Source organism: Bombina bombina, chromosome 12, assembly GCF_027579735.1.
Source record: "Bombina bombina isolate aBomBom1 chromosome 12, aBomBom1.pri, whole genome shotgun sequence".
Lineage (NCBI taxonomy): Eukaryota > Metazoa > Chordata > Amphibia > Anura > Bombinatoridae > Bombina > Bombina bombina.
Window position 1 is genome coordinate 95097922 of NC_069510.1, and position 16509 is coordinate 95114430.

General features: G+C 43.7%; 1 protein-coding gene across 1 annotated transcript in view; it reads left to right on the plus strand.

Moving 5' to 3' along the window:
* The window catches only part of LOC128643048 (extracellular matrix protein 2-like), a 177373-nt gene extending 168539 nt beyond the window's left edge, over nt 1–8834 (plus strand). The window contains exons 8-10 of the mRNA XM_053695976.1: nt 2700–2839; nt 6022–6348; nt 7507–8834. Of these exons, the coding sequence (XP_053551951.1) occupies nt 2700–2839; nt 6022–6348; nt 7507–7687 (648 nt within the window). The 3' untranslated portion in view covers nt 7688–8834. The remainder of the gene's footprint in view (nt 1–2699; nt 2840–6021; nt 6349–7506) is intronic.
* Nucleotides 8835–16509: the final 7675 nt, after the last annotated feature.

The following is a 16509-nucleotide window of genomic DNA, read 5'->3' on the forward strand; positions in this document are numbered from 1 at the left end:
GCTAGTCACTTGCAATCTAACCCTAAGGGGTAGATTTTTCAATGTGCGGGCGGACATTAATAAATGCCGACAGTATACGCTGTCAGGATTTATCATTGCACAAGCATTTCTAGTGAAATGCTTGTGCAATGCCGCCCCCTGCACATTTGCGGCCAATCGGCTGCTAGCAGGGGGTGTCAATCCACCCGATCGTATCCGATTGGACTGATTGCTGCCCGCCGCCTCAGAGGTGGCGGACAAGTTAAAGGGACACTGAACCCAAATTTTTTCTTTCATGATTCAGATAGAGTATGACATTTTAAGCAACTTTCTAATTTACTCCTATTATCAAATTTTCTTCATTCTCTTGGTATCTTTATTTGAAATGCAAGAATGTAAGTTTAGATGCCGGCCCATTTTTGGTGAACAACCTGTGTTGTCCTTGCTGATTGGTGGATAAATTCATCCACCAATAAAAAAGTGCTGTCCAGAGTGCTGAACTAAGAAAAAAGCTTAGACGTCTTCTTTTTCAATTAAAGATAGCAAGAGAACGAAGAAAAAATGATAATAGGAGTAAATTAGAAAGTTGCTTAAAATTGCATGTTCTATCTGAATCACAAAAGAAAAAAATTTGGGTTCAGTGTCCCTTTAAGGAGCAGCGGTCTTATGAGCAAGCCGGAAGCTACGGGCGAAGATAGCGACATCCGCTGCCTATTAAATCCGCCCCTAAGTGTTTTATGATGGATTGTAATAGTGCTGTGATATTGTACAGGGTTGTTACTGCGCCATTAAAGGAGTGTGGCACACTGCACGTGGGTCATCTGATTGGTTAGATGTTAGGCAACGATTACAAGCTGAAGCGCAGAGACATAGCTGAAGGAAATAACATACTGTGTAGATTTTATAAATGACTTTCTGCAGATGAGCGTACACTGGTAGCTGTCAGTGCTCATTTAAGAGTAAAACCAGATGCGATTGTGGGATGTTCTAGATATATTTCACAATCAAATGTACAATTTGGCTTGGGAATAAAGAGAATCTGTTGAGTGCAATAAAAATTGTGCAATAACTAAATAAAAGGGGAATAAAAGATCCAGCACATGAGAAGCAACTTCCGCAGAACTAAGAATAAAGATGCATTTTTCTGCCCACTTCTCTGTCCCCCACCAATATCTGAATTGAATCTGCAGACAGTGATGTTCCTGTCTATTAGATAATTATATAGCAGCTCCATTGACAAACTCAAACCATAAATTCCACCTAGTTGGACAAGTGCCTGAATGCATAGCTCGGCTAATGGGTATCAGATGAGACCACTTCACCAGATTAATGGATTATGGGGAACTATAAGGGTAGCGGATCACAAAATTGCTTCTTGGCAGGGAAGCTCTGCGAAGGTGAGATCTGAGCCGCTGCAGGGGGCAGCTTCACACCCCACCGAACTAAAGGGATATGAAACTCTATTTATTTTATTTAGATGGAGCATGTGATTTTAAACAACTTTCCAGTTTACTTCTATCATCTAATTTGCTTCATTCTCTTGGTATCATTTGTTGAAGGAGCAGCAATGCACTACTGGTTTCTAACTGAACACATGGGTGAGCCAATGACAATGTAGCCACCAATCAGCAGCTAGAACCTAGGTTATGTGCTGCTCCTGAGCTTTCTTTGATAAGCCTTTCAGCAAAGGATAAAAAGAGAAGGAAGCAAATTAAATAATAGAAGTAAATTGGAAAGTTGTTTAAAATTGCATGCTCTGTCTAAATCATGAATGCCTAATTATGACTTTCCTGTCCCTTTAAATGAATCGTCAAGTCCAAAAAAAAGTTCATGATTTAAATAGGGAATGTAATTTTAAACAACTTTCCAATTTACTTTTATCACCAATTTTGCTTTGTTCTCTTGGTATTCTTAGTTGAAGGCTAAACCTAGGAGGTTCATATGCTCATTTCTTATACCTTGAAGACTGCCTCTAATCTGAATGCATTTTGACCACTAGAGGGCATTAGTTCATGTGTTTCATATAGATAACTTTGAGCTCATGCACGTGAAGTTAAACTGGAGATAGCACTGATTGGCTAAAATGCCAGTCTGTCAAAAGAACAGAAATAAGGGGTCAGTTTGCAGAGGCTTAGATACAAGGTAATCACAGAAGTAAAAAGTGTATTTCTATAACATTGTTGGTTATGCAAAACTAGGGAATGGGTAATAAAGGGATTATCTTTCTTTTTAAACAACAAAAATTCTGGTGTTGACTGTCCCTTTAATGTCTGGCCTCGGAGCAATTTTGTCAAAGGAGGTTTAAGGGACACTGTACTTATGTGTTAACCCTAAATTAGGTATCTGCTATATATACTTTATTTAGGCTTGTCCCTGCCACCAATATATCTGTGTTTATCATCACTGTGAGCCTTTGAGCATTTATACTGCAGAACATCTAGTGCACAGACAAGCTCCTCTTTATTTAGTAGAACAATAATTTTGTCATATTTAATTGCTACATATTTATCTACAGTAAAGTGGGTCTTACAGATACCATATAAATCAAGTAGATTGTGCGATGACATCTTATTTGTCCTATACTGTCTGAGATACACAGTATAGGCAGCTGATAATCACAGCATATTGTGTCTTTATAATGGGCAGGTCCTCTATCTCAGAACCACGTCTGATCACGTCCCAGGGCCCATTACTTACAAATGTCACTTCTTCTTGTATAGGAGCTGCATTTGGATAACAATCACATTGAGGTTGTGCCTGAAGGAATTCTGAACAAGACGCTGAATCTGAGTGTCATTGCGCTAAACAACAACAGACTTCAAGAAGACCGTATTGCCCCGCGGGCATGGATCCATCTGATGTAAGTGCTTAAGGTTACCAGGTGTCCTGTTTTTAACTGAAAAGTCCAGTATTTCAGATGGCTGTCAAGTAAAATATATGTAAAAGACTGGACACCACTTAACTGATGGCTCCCAACTGTCCCTATTTGAGAGGGATAGTCCCTAATTCTGAGATCTGTCCTGCTGTCCCTCTGAGACAGACATATGTCTTAATTTTCAGAATTTCCCTTAACCCCTCCCATAGACAGCCCAGACACACCCACTAAACACCCATCACCTACTAGTATAGCCCCACCCACAAAATGGCGACAGCTTCATCAATCTCCTGATTCCCTTATTCCTAGGTCACATGTTGGGAGGTATGGGACAGGGTCTACAGGGCTGATTAGGTAAGTGGTGGGTATTAGGCTGATCACATAAAGGCACCCTGCATGACAAAAGGGAAGGAGGGGTGGGCGACCCCACATCTAGGCCTGCAAAAATAAGGGGTCAAGTGTAGGTGACGAGGGTGGAGACTAGGTGGTGTGATAAAGGGGTGAGAGCAGGAAGTGGCAGCAGTTTTGGAAAAGAACCTGGAGGAGCAGGAATCTCCCTCCCATGTGTTTTTTGGAAGTTCATGTCGCAGATTTGGGGTGGCGCGTGTTTGCATAATATTGGGGGGCTGTAAAGTTGTTGCTGGTACCTCCTGCTGGGAAGAGTGGGAGAGGTGTGGTTTGTGGGCTTGCTTGGCAGAGCTTGCCGGCACGTTGTTTTAGGTGGGCAGGTACCCTGGGTTTTATGGTTATGTAAATTTGTTATATATTGTATTCAAATATTTCTAATAAATTTGGGCTGCGGCCTTTCACCCCCTCAGTCATTAGACCAATGTATTTAATACACTTTGTCAGATTCATAGCCAAAGAACAATGATTAAAATATATTTCTAAACATTCACTATGCACTGCGAGAGCCTATATTAATTATTATTATTTTGAATGCAAAATGATTATAACGAGCAAACGCACAAAAGGAGTCAAATCGACAGGTAACAGGGTAACAGACAGGTCCTACGCGTTTCGGCTATAGAGCAGTCTACTCTATTAATTATGTTGCACTCAGCATATTTATAAGGTCTGTAGCACACAAAGTGTAGACGCACCATCATAGAAAATAGATATACACATACCCCGGTCCCGGAGCCCATAAGCGCATAAGTCTTCACACATGACAATATAGAAAATTTCCAGCTATTAAAAAAACAGTGAGAAGCATTTGCATGAGGTTTGTAGGGTTGTCAAATCTGTATGTGCCATTGATTTTTCACAGCAATGCATTTGCCAAAAGCAAACAACGAAGACGGAACATAATATTGCTTTTCTGTTTCTACAGGACACGTAGATGTTTTCACTGGCCCACAGTGAGGGGCAGGGGATGTGTAATAGGTCAGGGCACACAGTGACTGGTACCTATAAACATGCACTGAAATATATGGAACCTACTCAGTTTTTACATCTTGTTTACAATTTCAACTTTATTTTCATGAAATACCATGTACCTTAAAGGGATAGTCTAGTCAAAATTAAACTTTTGTGATTCAGATAAAGCATGCAATTTTAAGCAACTTTCTAATTTACTTCTATTACCAAATTTTCTTTGTTCTCTTGGTATCTTTATTTGAATGTGAGCTTAGGAGCTGGACCATTTTTGGTTCAGCACCTGGGTAGCTAAATGTAGCCACCAATAAGCAAGTGCTATCCAGCTTGTTGAACCTAAAATGGGCCGGCCCCTAAGCTTACATTCCTGCTTTTTCAAATAAAGATACCAAGAAAAATTTATAATAGGAGTAAATTAGAAAGTTGCTTAAAATTGCATGCTCTATATGAATCCTGAAAAAAAAATTGGGTTTAGTGTCCCTTTAAGGACAGTCTGTATAGCATAATATAAATTTGCATTTTGCAGCAAGTTTTTAAAACCGATTTGGATGCGTCCTGTTTATGCCAGTTTGTATGTGTAATATAATTCTGATTTTTGTTTTGTTAACAATGTACGGTACATTTATTGAGCACTATCCTATATGGACGTATCTTTCCATCACATACAGAAATGTAGGTTACGCCCTTATCCAAAAACACAGTTCAGAGTGTAAAATGTGACTTTAGATCATCCTGTAGTGGACCTTGTAGTATTGGCAGATGGTGTTAGATCATTAAGCCCATAATGTGAACGTCTTCAGCTCCAACAAAAAACACATCACTGCTTACCATCTTAAAGGGACGGTAAACATCTTGTGATTTTACAGCATATTTCTGTTGCGTTGCTATAGAATAACTTAGCCAAGTTTTAACGTTTTTAAAACAAATTAATATCCTTTTTACTTACATTAGTTATAACTAGACATACTTCACCCACTGTTTGCCTTAACTAGAGGAGCCAATTGGGGCTTTAGTCCACAGACAACTAGACAAGCTACTGTCATAAAGTTAGTGTAAAACTAATTGTTTTGCAGTTTTTATCTAATAAAGCAACATAGGGACACATGTAGCATGTTTAGCCTTGAGAAGTCAGCAGGGTGCATTTCATGTTCTGAGAATTAGAAAATGTCGAATTCTCAGTGCTATATAACATGAAAAAGGGATGAAATATGTAAAGAAAATATATTGAAAAGTTGTTTTATTATGCATAATTAAACATTTTAGTCCAGATTACACGTGAAACGCTAAATATTGCTTTCATGAAAGCGATATTTGCACTCCACTGTGTAATACCAGCTCACGCTAATGTGGGCTGGTATTACAAGTTGTCAGCAATGCGAACGCGAGTTCATGTACGCATTGCTGGGAAGAATTGCGTTCACGAGAGGGCAGCAGAACCTAAGCGCAGCGAAGGGGGTAAGTAGCACAGCGATGGCAGCCAATATAAATATATGATTATATACATTTATATTTATGTGTTAATATGTGTACACATAGCATATACATATATATTTACTGGGTACACACAGTTCCCCTAGACCACGATGTAAAGGTACTTTTCAGTGCGTTTTCTTTTCCCAACACCCCACTTTTGCCAACTTTAAGCCCAAAATACTGCCTAGTGCAGTTATTTTATTAAAAAATAAAGATGCTGCCCGTTTGCGGGTGCTCGATAATTTAGAGCTCCACTTGTAATCTAAAAATCTTAAGGAGTTTACTGTCCCACAACCTTGTATTTTGTCTTTCTGCAGGCACGTGGAATCCTTGGATTTGTCATATAACCGCATGGTGCATGTTCCATCTTTTTTACCTCGGGGGCTAAAGCAGCTAATTCTGCACCACAACCAGATAGAACGGATCCCGGGTTACGTATTCGCACATCTGAAGCCGGGATTAGAGTTCCTCCATCTTTCGCACAACCATCTGAGAGATGATGGGATCCACGCCGTGTCGTTTTTTGGTCTCTACAAGTCTCTCAATGAGCTTTTGCTGGACAATAACCTCTTTCAATCCATCCCTCGTGGTATCTTGAATTTGAGATCATTGCAGGTCCTTCGTCTCAGTTTCAATAAAATTAGGTGGGTTAATAAGTTCTACTTTAGTGCAACTTAAGTGTTCAGGGAAGTGAAGCATAAGGCTGAACAGTAAAATGGAGAAAGAAAAGGAACTAATTGCAGATGTTTGAGAACTGAGATTCAGATAGAACATACTGTTCTTCTATTATCAATTTTGCTTAGTTCTTTTGCTTTCGTTTGTTGAAACGTAAACCTAGGTAGGCTGATAGGAGCTCAGGAGCATCCACATGTTTTTAGTATTCTATGGAAGCAGCGTTTGCAATGATGTATAACAATAATATACATAATATAATAATACCTGTTATCAGTGCCGCAAGTCGATTAAGTTTGAGGTGGTGCGCTATACCAGTATCCAATTATTATTGCTATAAACATTGTTGCAAACACCACTGCTGGAAGGCTAAAGACACGTGCACACTCCTAAATTCTCCTAGTATAACTCGTTAACAAAGGATACCAAGAGAACTAAGCAAAGCTGACAAAGTTGTTTCAAATTCCATGCTCTATGTGATACATTTAAAGGGACATGATACCCAAATGTTGAAGAACTTGAAATTGATGCAGCATAGCTGTAAAAAGCTGACTAGAAAATATCACCTGAACATCTCTATGTAAAAAAGGAAGATATTTTACCTAAAATGTCCTAAGTATTCACATCCCACTGTAAAGAGACTTTAAGCAGCCAGTCAGGATGCTTGTCCCAGGACTTGCCAGGGAGTGCGCATCTGTTATGTGCAGGCACGGTCATGTTATTTTCCTTTACAGTTTAAGTAAGTTCTATGAAATGTCATGAGATTTCAGTGAAATCTCATGAGATCACAGCAGGCAAAGCATTACCTCAGCACAGCTGATGCTGATTGGCTATTGTTTGTTTGTTTTCCAACTTGCAGCTGGAAAGCAGCTGAAGTATAACTGTTTACACAGCACTTACTCTGGTGAGCTGAACAAATTGTTAGGTAAAATATCTTCCTTCTTTACATAGAGATGTTCATGTGATATTTCCTTGTCAGTTTTTTACAGTTATACTGCATCACTTTCAAGTGATTTAGCATATGAGTATTATGTCCCTTTAAGTTTTATTTTGACTTTACTGTCCTTTTAAGTCTTACTCCATATTATTATTAGATATGTACCAGTGACCTCCCGTGTATTCCTCTACAGGTATGTGCCCCTGAACTCAATCTGTGACACCAGAATATCTGTCGACTCCAACCTTGTATCCATACACCTGGAGAGCAACTTCATTAACAGGCGTCTGATCCCACCCACTGCGTTCTCCTGCATAAAATCCTACCACAGTGTCATCCTGCGCCCCCAGAACGGAGATTATGATGACTATTAATTTACTGAACACTAACGGAACCCATATGACTTAATCACACAGTGACAAGAAAGAAAGTCTCATTACAGAACTCATCTTTGTGTGACATATAAGTGTTTTTATCTTGAAGAAAAGACACATTATTGAAGCCACCATGTGTTTCTAATGCCTGTGTGTAAATGTCACCTGTATATGTCCATGTAAAAATTAAGGTGACACTGTGACAGGAAAGAAGTAACTGCTGGCTGTTACTGTGTATCAGAGAGCACCATGGGAAATATCCTCTTTTTGTGCTCACTGTAAGAACTTTGATTTTAGAGGGACATGCTACTTATATGCTAAATCACTTGAAAGCGTTTCAGTATAACTGTAAAAAGCTGAAAAGAAAATATCACCTGAACATCTCTATGTAAAAGAGATATTTTACCTCAAAATCTCTTCATCTCACAATAGTAAGTGCTCTGTGAAGTTATACTTCAGCTACTGCCCAGCTGCAGGCTGAAAAAAACAAACAATAGCCAATCAGCATCTGCAGTGCTGAGGTCATGCTTTGCTTTAATGTCATCTCATGAGATTTTACTAGATTTCATAGTAAACTTCCTTTAACTGAATAGGTAAATAACATGACTGTGCCTGCAGATGTCAGATGTATGCTCCCTTGCAAGTCCCAGGACTAGCATCTTGATTGGCTGCAGAAAATCCCTTTACAATGGGATGTGGCTACTGAGGAAATTTTAATGTAAAATATCTTCCTTTTTACATAGAGATGTTCAGGTGATATTTTCTAGTCAGCTTTTTATAGCTATCACTTTAGTGATTTAACATTTGAATATCATGTCCCTTGAAGTAAGCTTTCTGCGCACATAAGGTAGCATGCGTATTACAAGTTAAAATTAAAAAGTTTTCACACGAACGCTAACCCAACGTGCACAAAGAGCAGAAGAATATTGCGACCGCGTTAATGTATTTCTCCATAGAAGTCAATGGAGCATGAAAAAAACTTAACACCATAGGCTCAAGAGCAGCAATGCACTGCTGTGAGCTAGCTGCTGATTGGTAGCTACACACATATGTTCAGCTAGCTCCCAGTAATACATTTGTGCTCTATAGCTGACTTTAAATATGTGTTTAACCCCTTTGCAATAATAAAATATTCTTGTTTTTTGCACTTTTATGTCCCTTTAATCATTCCAGAGTTATACAATGTGAAAAAGGTGTTGCCAACAACTTCAAACGTTAGAAAACTGTGCAGGAAACCTGTGCACATTAGGTTTTTCTGAGAGAAAGCTGTAAGGGGGTTGAGAGACAACTTGGTGCTAAGTAACTAGTGAGTTAACATGGCCCAACAGACATCAATGAATGCAGACAGCGTATCATTGCACAAGCAGTTCTGGTGAACTGCTTATGCAATGCCGCCACCTGCAGATTTGCTAGTAGATTGGCCGCTAGCAGGGGGTGTCAATCAGCCTGATCGTATAGGATCGGGCGGATTGCAGACCGCAGCCTCAGAGGCAGCGGACAAGTTACGGAGCAGCGGTATTAAGACCCCTGCTTCATAACTGCTGTTTCCGCAAGCTCCATTCGGAGCTTGATAATTCGGCCCCTAACAATCAGATTGTGGCGCTTTAGAACAGCAAAATTACTTAAGAGACCTAACTTTAGCACACAGCACAATGAAATGCAATCTATCCCTTTGTGTGCCCTATACAGACTCATTAGAGGGGATTAGATTATCTGTTTAGTAAATAAGACTCATTATCACCTAGATTACAAATTTTGCTCTATAGAGGGTGCGAAACGAACGCAACAAAAGTTGCGTTATTTCACCCTATATAGCACTGCCATTACAAGTTTTTAAAAAGCCTCCTTGTGCGTGCGATATGGTGGCGATAAGCTCCATACCGCACAAAATCCAAGGGCTGCTTTGATGTGCTCGTGCACGCTTTCCTCCAAAGATATCAATGGGGAGATGGTGTTAGAAAAAAACCTAACACCTGAAGTGTGGAATGACGATCGCCGTAACGCAACCCAATTGATGTCTATGGAGGAAAAAAAACACCCTAACATAAACCCCAAGTCTAAACATCCCTAATCTCCCGCCCCCGACATCGCTGCCACCTAAATAAAGCTATTAACCTCTAATCTGCCGTTCCCAACATCGCCACCACCTAAATAAAGTTATTAAACCCTATTCTGCCGACTCCCAGATATCGCCCACACTATAATAAAGTTATTGACCCTTATTCTGCCGCTGTCACGCGGCTCCTCTGCTCTGCTGGTCCATCCTTGAAGACCTCTGGTGCGGATCATTGGCTGTTCAAATCAGCTAATAGGATGAGAGCTACAGAAATTCTTATTGAGACAGTGAGAGGAGAGTCAGGGAGAGAGACTGACAAGAGACAGTGAGAAGAGAGTCAAGGAGAGTGTGACAAAAGACAGTGAGAGGAGAGTCAGGGAGAGAGTGTGACAAGATACAGTGAAAGGAGAGTCAGGGAGAGAGTGTGACAAGAGATAGTGAGAGGAGAGTCAGGGAGAGAGTCTGACAAGAGACAGTGAGAGGAGAGTCAGGGAGAGAATGTGACAAGAGATAGTGAGAGGAAAGTCAGGGAGAGAGTGTGACAAGAGATAGTGAGAGGAAAGTCAGGGAGAGAGAGTGACAAGAGACAGTGAGAGGAGAGTCAGGGAGAAAGTCTGAAAAGAGACAGTGAGAGGAGAGTCAGGGAGAGAGTGTGACAAGAGACAGTGAGAGGAGAGTCAGGGAGAAAATCTGAAAAGAGACAGTGAGAGGAGAGCCAGGGAGAGAGTGTGACAAGAGACAGTGAGAGGAGAGTCAGCGTGAGAGTGTGGCAAGAGACAGTGAGAGGAGAGTCAGGGAGAGAGTGTGACAAGAGACAATGAGAGGAGAGTCAGGGAGAGAGTGTGACAAGAGACAGGGAGAGGAGAGTCAGGGAGAGAGTGTGACAATAGATAGTGAGAAGAGAGTCAGGGAGAGAGTGTGACAAGAGACATTGATAGAGTGAGAGGAAAGTCAGGAAGAGTGTGTGACAAGAGATAGTTGTAGAGTGAGAGGAAAGTCAGGGAGAGAGTGTGACAAGAGAGAGTGAGAGAGTGAGAGGAGAGTCAGGGAGAGAGTGTGACAAGAGATAGTGAGAGGAAAGTCAGTGAGAGAGTGTGACAAGAGACACTGAGAGGAGAGTTAGGGAGAGAGTCTGACAAGAGACAGTGAGAGGAGAGTCAGGAAGAGAGTGTGAAAAGAGACAGTGAAAGGAGAGAGGAGAGTCAGGGAGAGTGTGACAAGAGACAGTGAGAGGAGAGTCGGGGAGAGAGTGTGTGACAAGAGACAGTGAGAGGAGAGTCAGGGAGAGAGTCTGACAAGAGACAGTGAAAGGAGAGTCAGGAAGAGTGTGTGACAAGAGATAGTGAGAGGAGAGTCAGGGAGAGAGTGTGACAAGAGACAGTGAGAGGAGAGTCAGTGAGAGAGTGTGACAAGAGACAGTGAGAGGAGAGTCAGGGAGAGAGTGTGACAAGAGAGAGTGAGAGGAGAGTAAGGGAGTCTGACAAGAGACAGTGAAAGATGAATCAGGGAGAGAGTGTGACAAGAGATAGTGAGAGGAAAGTCAGGGAGAGAGTGTGACAAGAGACAGTGAGAGGAGAGTCAGGGAGAGAGTCTGACAAGAGACAGTGAGAGGAGAGTCAGGGAGAGAGTCTGAAAAGAGACAGTGAGAGGAGATTCAGGGAGAGTGTGACAAGAGACAGTGAGAGGAGAGTCAGGGAGAGACTCTGAGAAGAGACAGTGAGAGGAGAGTCAGGGAGAGAGTCTGAAAAGAGACAGTGAGAGGAGAGTCAGGGAGAGTGTGACAAGAGACAGTGAGAGGAGAGTCAGGGAGAGAGTCTGAAAAGAGACAGTGAGAGGAGAGTCAGGGAGAGTGTGACAAGAGACAGTGAGAGGAGAGTCAGGGAGAGAATGTGACAAGAGAGAGTGAGAGGAGAGTCAGGGAGAGAGTCTAACAAGAGACAGTGAAAGGTGAATCAGGGAGAGAGTGTGACAAGAGATAGTGAGATGAAAGTCAGGGAGAGTGTGACAAGAGACAGTGAGAAGAGAGTCAGGGAGAGAGTCTGACAAGAGACAGTGAGAGGAGAGTCAGGGAGATAGTCTGAAAAGAGACAGTGAGAGGATAGTCAAGGAGAGAGTGTGACGAGACAGCGAGAGGAGAGTCAGGGAGAGAGTATAACAAGAGATAGTGAGAGTAGAGTCAGGGAGAGTGTGACAAGAGACAGTGAGAGGAGAGTAAGGGAGAGAGTGTGACGAGAGACAGTGAGAGGAGAGTAAGGGAGAGAGCGTGACAAGAGATAGTGAGAAGAGAGTCAGGGAGAGAGTGTGACAAGAGACAGTGATAGAGTGAGAGGAAAGTCAGGGAGAGAGTGTAACAAGAGATAGTGAGAGAGTGAGAGGAGAGTCAGGGAGAGAGCGTGACAAGAGACAGAGAGAGGAGAGTCAGGGAGAGAGTGTGACAAGAGACAGTGAGAGGAGAGTCAGGGAGAGAGTGTGACAAAAGATAGTGAGACAGTGAGAGGAGAGTCAGGGAGAGAGTGTGACAAGAGACAGTCAGAGGAGAGTCAGGGAGAGAGTGTGACAAGAGACAGTGGGGGGATATTTATCAAAGTTCTGTCGGCTGCCAGCAGGGGGGTCAATCAACCCGATCATATTCAATCAGGTTGAATTCTGGCAATCTCTGTCCGCCTGCTCAGAGCAGGCAGACAGCGTTATAGAGCAACGGTCTTTAGACCGCTGCTTCATAACTGCTGTTTATGGCGAGCCTGAAGACTCGCCAGAAACACGGGCCCTCAAGCTCCGTCCGGAGCTTGATAAATGGGCCTGAGTTAGAGGAGAGAGTGTGACAAGAGATAGTGAGAGAGTGAGAGGAGAGTCCGGGTGAGAGTCTGAAAAGAGACAGTGAGAGGAGAGTCAGGGAGAGAGTCTGAAAAGAGACAGTGAGAGGAGAGTCAGGGAGAGAGTCTGAAAAGAGACAGTGAGAGGAGAGTCAAGGAGAGAGTGTGACAGGAGACAGTGATAGGAGAGTCAGGGAGAGAGTGTGTGACGAGACAGTGAGAGGAGAGTCAGGGAGAGTGTGTGACAAGAGATAGTGAGAGGAGAGTCAGGGAGAGAGTCTGAAAAGAGACAGTGAGAGGAGAGTCAGGGAGAGTGTGACAAGAGACAGTGAGAGGAGAGTCAGTGAGAGAATATGACAAGAGACAGTGAGAGGAGAGTCAGGGAGAGAGTCTGAAAAGAGACAGTGAGAGGAGAGTCAGGGAGAGTGTGACAAGAGACAGTGAGAGGAGAGTCAGGGAGAGAATGCGACAAGAGACAGTGAGAGGAGAGTCAGGGAGAGAGTCTGACAAGAAACAGTGAAAGGTGAATCAGGGAGAGAGTGTGACAAGAGATAGTGAGAGGAGAGTCAAGGAGAGAGTGTGACAGGAGACAGTGAGAAGAGAGTCAGGGAGTGTGTGACAAGAGACAGGGAGAGGAGAGTAAGGGAGAGAGTCTGAAAAGAGACAGTGAGAGGAGAGTCAAGGAGAGAGTGTGACAAGAGACAGTGAGAGAAGAGTCAGGGTGAGAGTGTGACAAGAGACAGTGAGAGGAGAGTCAGGGAGAGAGTCTGACAAGAAACAGTGAAAGGTGAGTCAGGGAGAGAGTCTAACAAGAGACAGTGAGAGAAGAGTCAGGGAGAGTGTGACAAGAGACAGTGAGAGGAGAGTCAGTATGAGAGCGTGACAAGAGACAGTGAGAGGAGAGTCAGGGAGAGAGCGTGACAAGAGACAGGGAGAGAGTGTGACAAGAGATAGTGAGAAGAGAGTCAGGGAGATAGTGTGACAAGAGACAGTGAGAGGAGAGTCAGGGAGAGAGTCTGAAAAGAGACAGTAAGAGGAGAGTCAGGGAGAGTGTGACAAGAGAAAGTGAGAGGAGAGTCAGGGAGAGAATGTGACAAGAGACAGTAAGAGGAGAGTCAGGGAGAGAGTGTGACAAGAGACAGGGAGAGGAGAGTCAGGGAGAGAGTGTGACAAGAGATAGTGAGAAGAGAGTCAGGGAGAGAGTGTGACAAGAGACAATGAGAGGAGAGTCAGGGAGAGAGTGTGACAAGAGACAGGGAGAGGAGAGTCAGGGAGAGAGTGCGACAAGAGATAGTGAGAAGAGAGTCAGGGAGAGAGTGTGACAAGAGACATTGATAGAGTGAGAGGAAAGTCAGGGAGAGAGTGTGACAAGAGATAGTGAGAGAGTGAGAGGAGAGTCAGGGAGAGAGTGTGACAAGAGACAGTGAGAGGAGATTCAGGGAGAGAGTGTGACAAGAGATAGTGAGACAGTGAGATGAGAGTCAGGGAGAGAGTGTGACAAGAGACAGTGAGAGGAGAGTCAGGGAGAGAGTGTGACAAGAGACAGTCAGAGGAGAGTCAGGGAGAGAGTGTGACAAGAGACAGTCAGAGGAGAGTCAGGGAGAGTGTGAAAAGAGACAGTAAGAGGAAAGTCAGGGAGAGAAGGTGACAAGAGACAGTGGGGGATAGTTATCAAAGTTCTGTCAGCTGCCAGCAGGGGGTGTCAATCAAGCCGATCGTATTCGATCGGGTTGAATTCTGGCGATCTCTGTCCCCCTGCTCAGAGCAGGCGGACAGCGTTATAGAGTAATGGTCTTTAGAGTGTAACATGAGACAGTGAGAGTGTGACAAGAGACTGTGAGTGAGTGAGAGGAGAGTCAGGATGAGAGTAGTTAGGGTGAGAGTGTGACAAGAGAGTGAGAGGAGAGTCAGGGAGAGAGTGTGACAAGAGACTATGGGCATATCTATCAAGCTCTGAATGGAGCTTGAGGCCCCGTGTTTCTGGCGAGCCTGCAGGCTCGCCAGAAACACCAGTTATGAAGCAGCGGTCTAAAGACCACTACTCCATAACCCTGTCCGCCTGCTCTGATGAGGTGGACAGGAATCGCCGGAATTCAACCCGATCGAGTACGGATCAGGTCCGACAGACCTTTAATAAATAGGCCTCAGTGAGAGGAGAGTCAGGGAGAGAGTGTGACAAGAGATAGTGAGAGGAGAGTCAGGATGAGAGTGTGACAAGAGACAGTGAAAGGAAAGTCAGGGGGAGAGTGTGACAAGAGACAGTGAGAGCGTGAGAGGAGAGTCAGGGTGAGAGTGTAACAAGAGACAGTGAGAGGAGAGTCAGGGTGCAAGTGTGACAAGAGAGTGAGAGGAGAGTCAGGGAGAGAGTGTGACAAGAGACAGTGAGAGGAGAGTCAGGGAGAGAGTGTGACAAGAGACAGTGAGAGGAGAGTCAGGGAGAGAGTGTGACAAGAGACATTGAGAGGAGAGTCAGGAAGAGAAGAGTTGGGGAGAGAGTGTGACAAGAGATAGTGAGAGAGTGAGAGGAAATATAGGGAGATAATGTGACAAGAAACAGTGAGAGGAGAGTCAGGGTGCAAGTGTGACAAGAGAGTGAGAGGAGAGTCAGGGAGAGAGTGTGACAAGAGACAGTGAGAGGAGAGTCAGGGAGAGAGTGTGACAAGAGACAGTGAGAGGAGAGTCAGGGAGAGAGTGTGACAAGAGACAGTGAGAGGAGAGTCAGGGAGAGAGTGTGACAAGAGACATTGAGAGGAGAGTCAGGAAGAGAAGAGTTGGGGAGAGAGTGTGACAAGAGATAGTGAGAGAGTGAGAGGAAATATAGGGAGATAATGTGACAAGAAACAGTGAGAGGAGAGTCAGGGAGAGAGTGTGACAAGAGATAGTGAGAGTGAGAGAAGAGTTAGGGAAAGAGTGTGACAAGAGACAGTGAGAGGAGAGTCAGGGAGAGAGTGTGACAAGAGATAGTGAGAGGGTAAGAGGAAAGTCAGGGATAGAGTGTGACAAGAGACAGTGAGAGGAAAGATAGGGAGAGAGTGTGACAAGAGACAGTGAGAGGAAAGATAGGGAGAGAGTGTGACAAGAGACAGTGAGAGGAGAGTTAGGGAGAGAGTGTGACAAGAGATAGTGAGAGGGTAAGAGGAAAGTCAGGGATAGAGTGTGACAAGAGACAGTGAGAGGAAAGATAGGGAGAGAGTGTGACAAGAGACAGTGAGAGGAAAGATAGGGAGAGAGTGTGACAAGAGACAGTGAGAGGAAAGATAGGGAGAGAGTGTGACAAGAGACAGTGAGAGGAAAGTCAGGGATAGAGTGTGACAAGAGACAGTGAGAGGAAAGATAGGGAGAGAGTGTGACAAGAGACAGTGAGAGGAAAGTCAGGGATAGAGTGTGACAAGAGACAGTGAGAGGAAAGATAGGGAGAGAGTGTGACAAGAGACAGTGAGAGGAAAGATAGGGAGAGAGTGTGACAAGAGACAGTGAGAGGAGAGTTAGGGAGAGAGTGTGACAAGAGATAGTGAGAGGGTAAGAGGAAAGTCAGGGATAGAGTGTGACAAGAGACAGTGAGAGGAAAGATAGGGAGAGAGTGTGACAAGTGGGGTCAATTTACTAATGTGCGAGCGGACATGATATGATGTAGCGTATCATGTCCGCTGCACATCGATAAATGCAGACAGCATACACTGTCAGCATTTATCATTGCACCAGCAGTTCTTGTGAACTGCTGGTGCAATACCGCCCCCTGCAGATTTGCGACCAATCGGCCTCTAGCAGGGGGTGTCAATCAACCCGTATCCGATCGGGTTGACTTCTGTCCACGGTCTCAGAGCAGGCGGACAGGTTATGAAGCATCGGTCTTTAGACCGCTGCTTCATAACTTCTGTTTCTGGCGAACCTGAAGGCTCGCCGAAAACACGGGCATCAAGCTCCGTACGGAGCTTTATAAATTGACCCCAGTG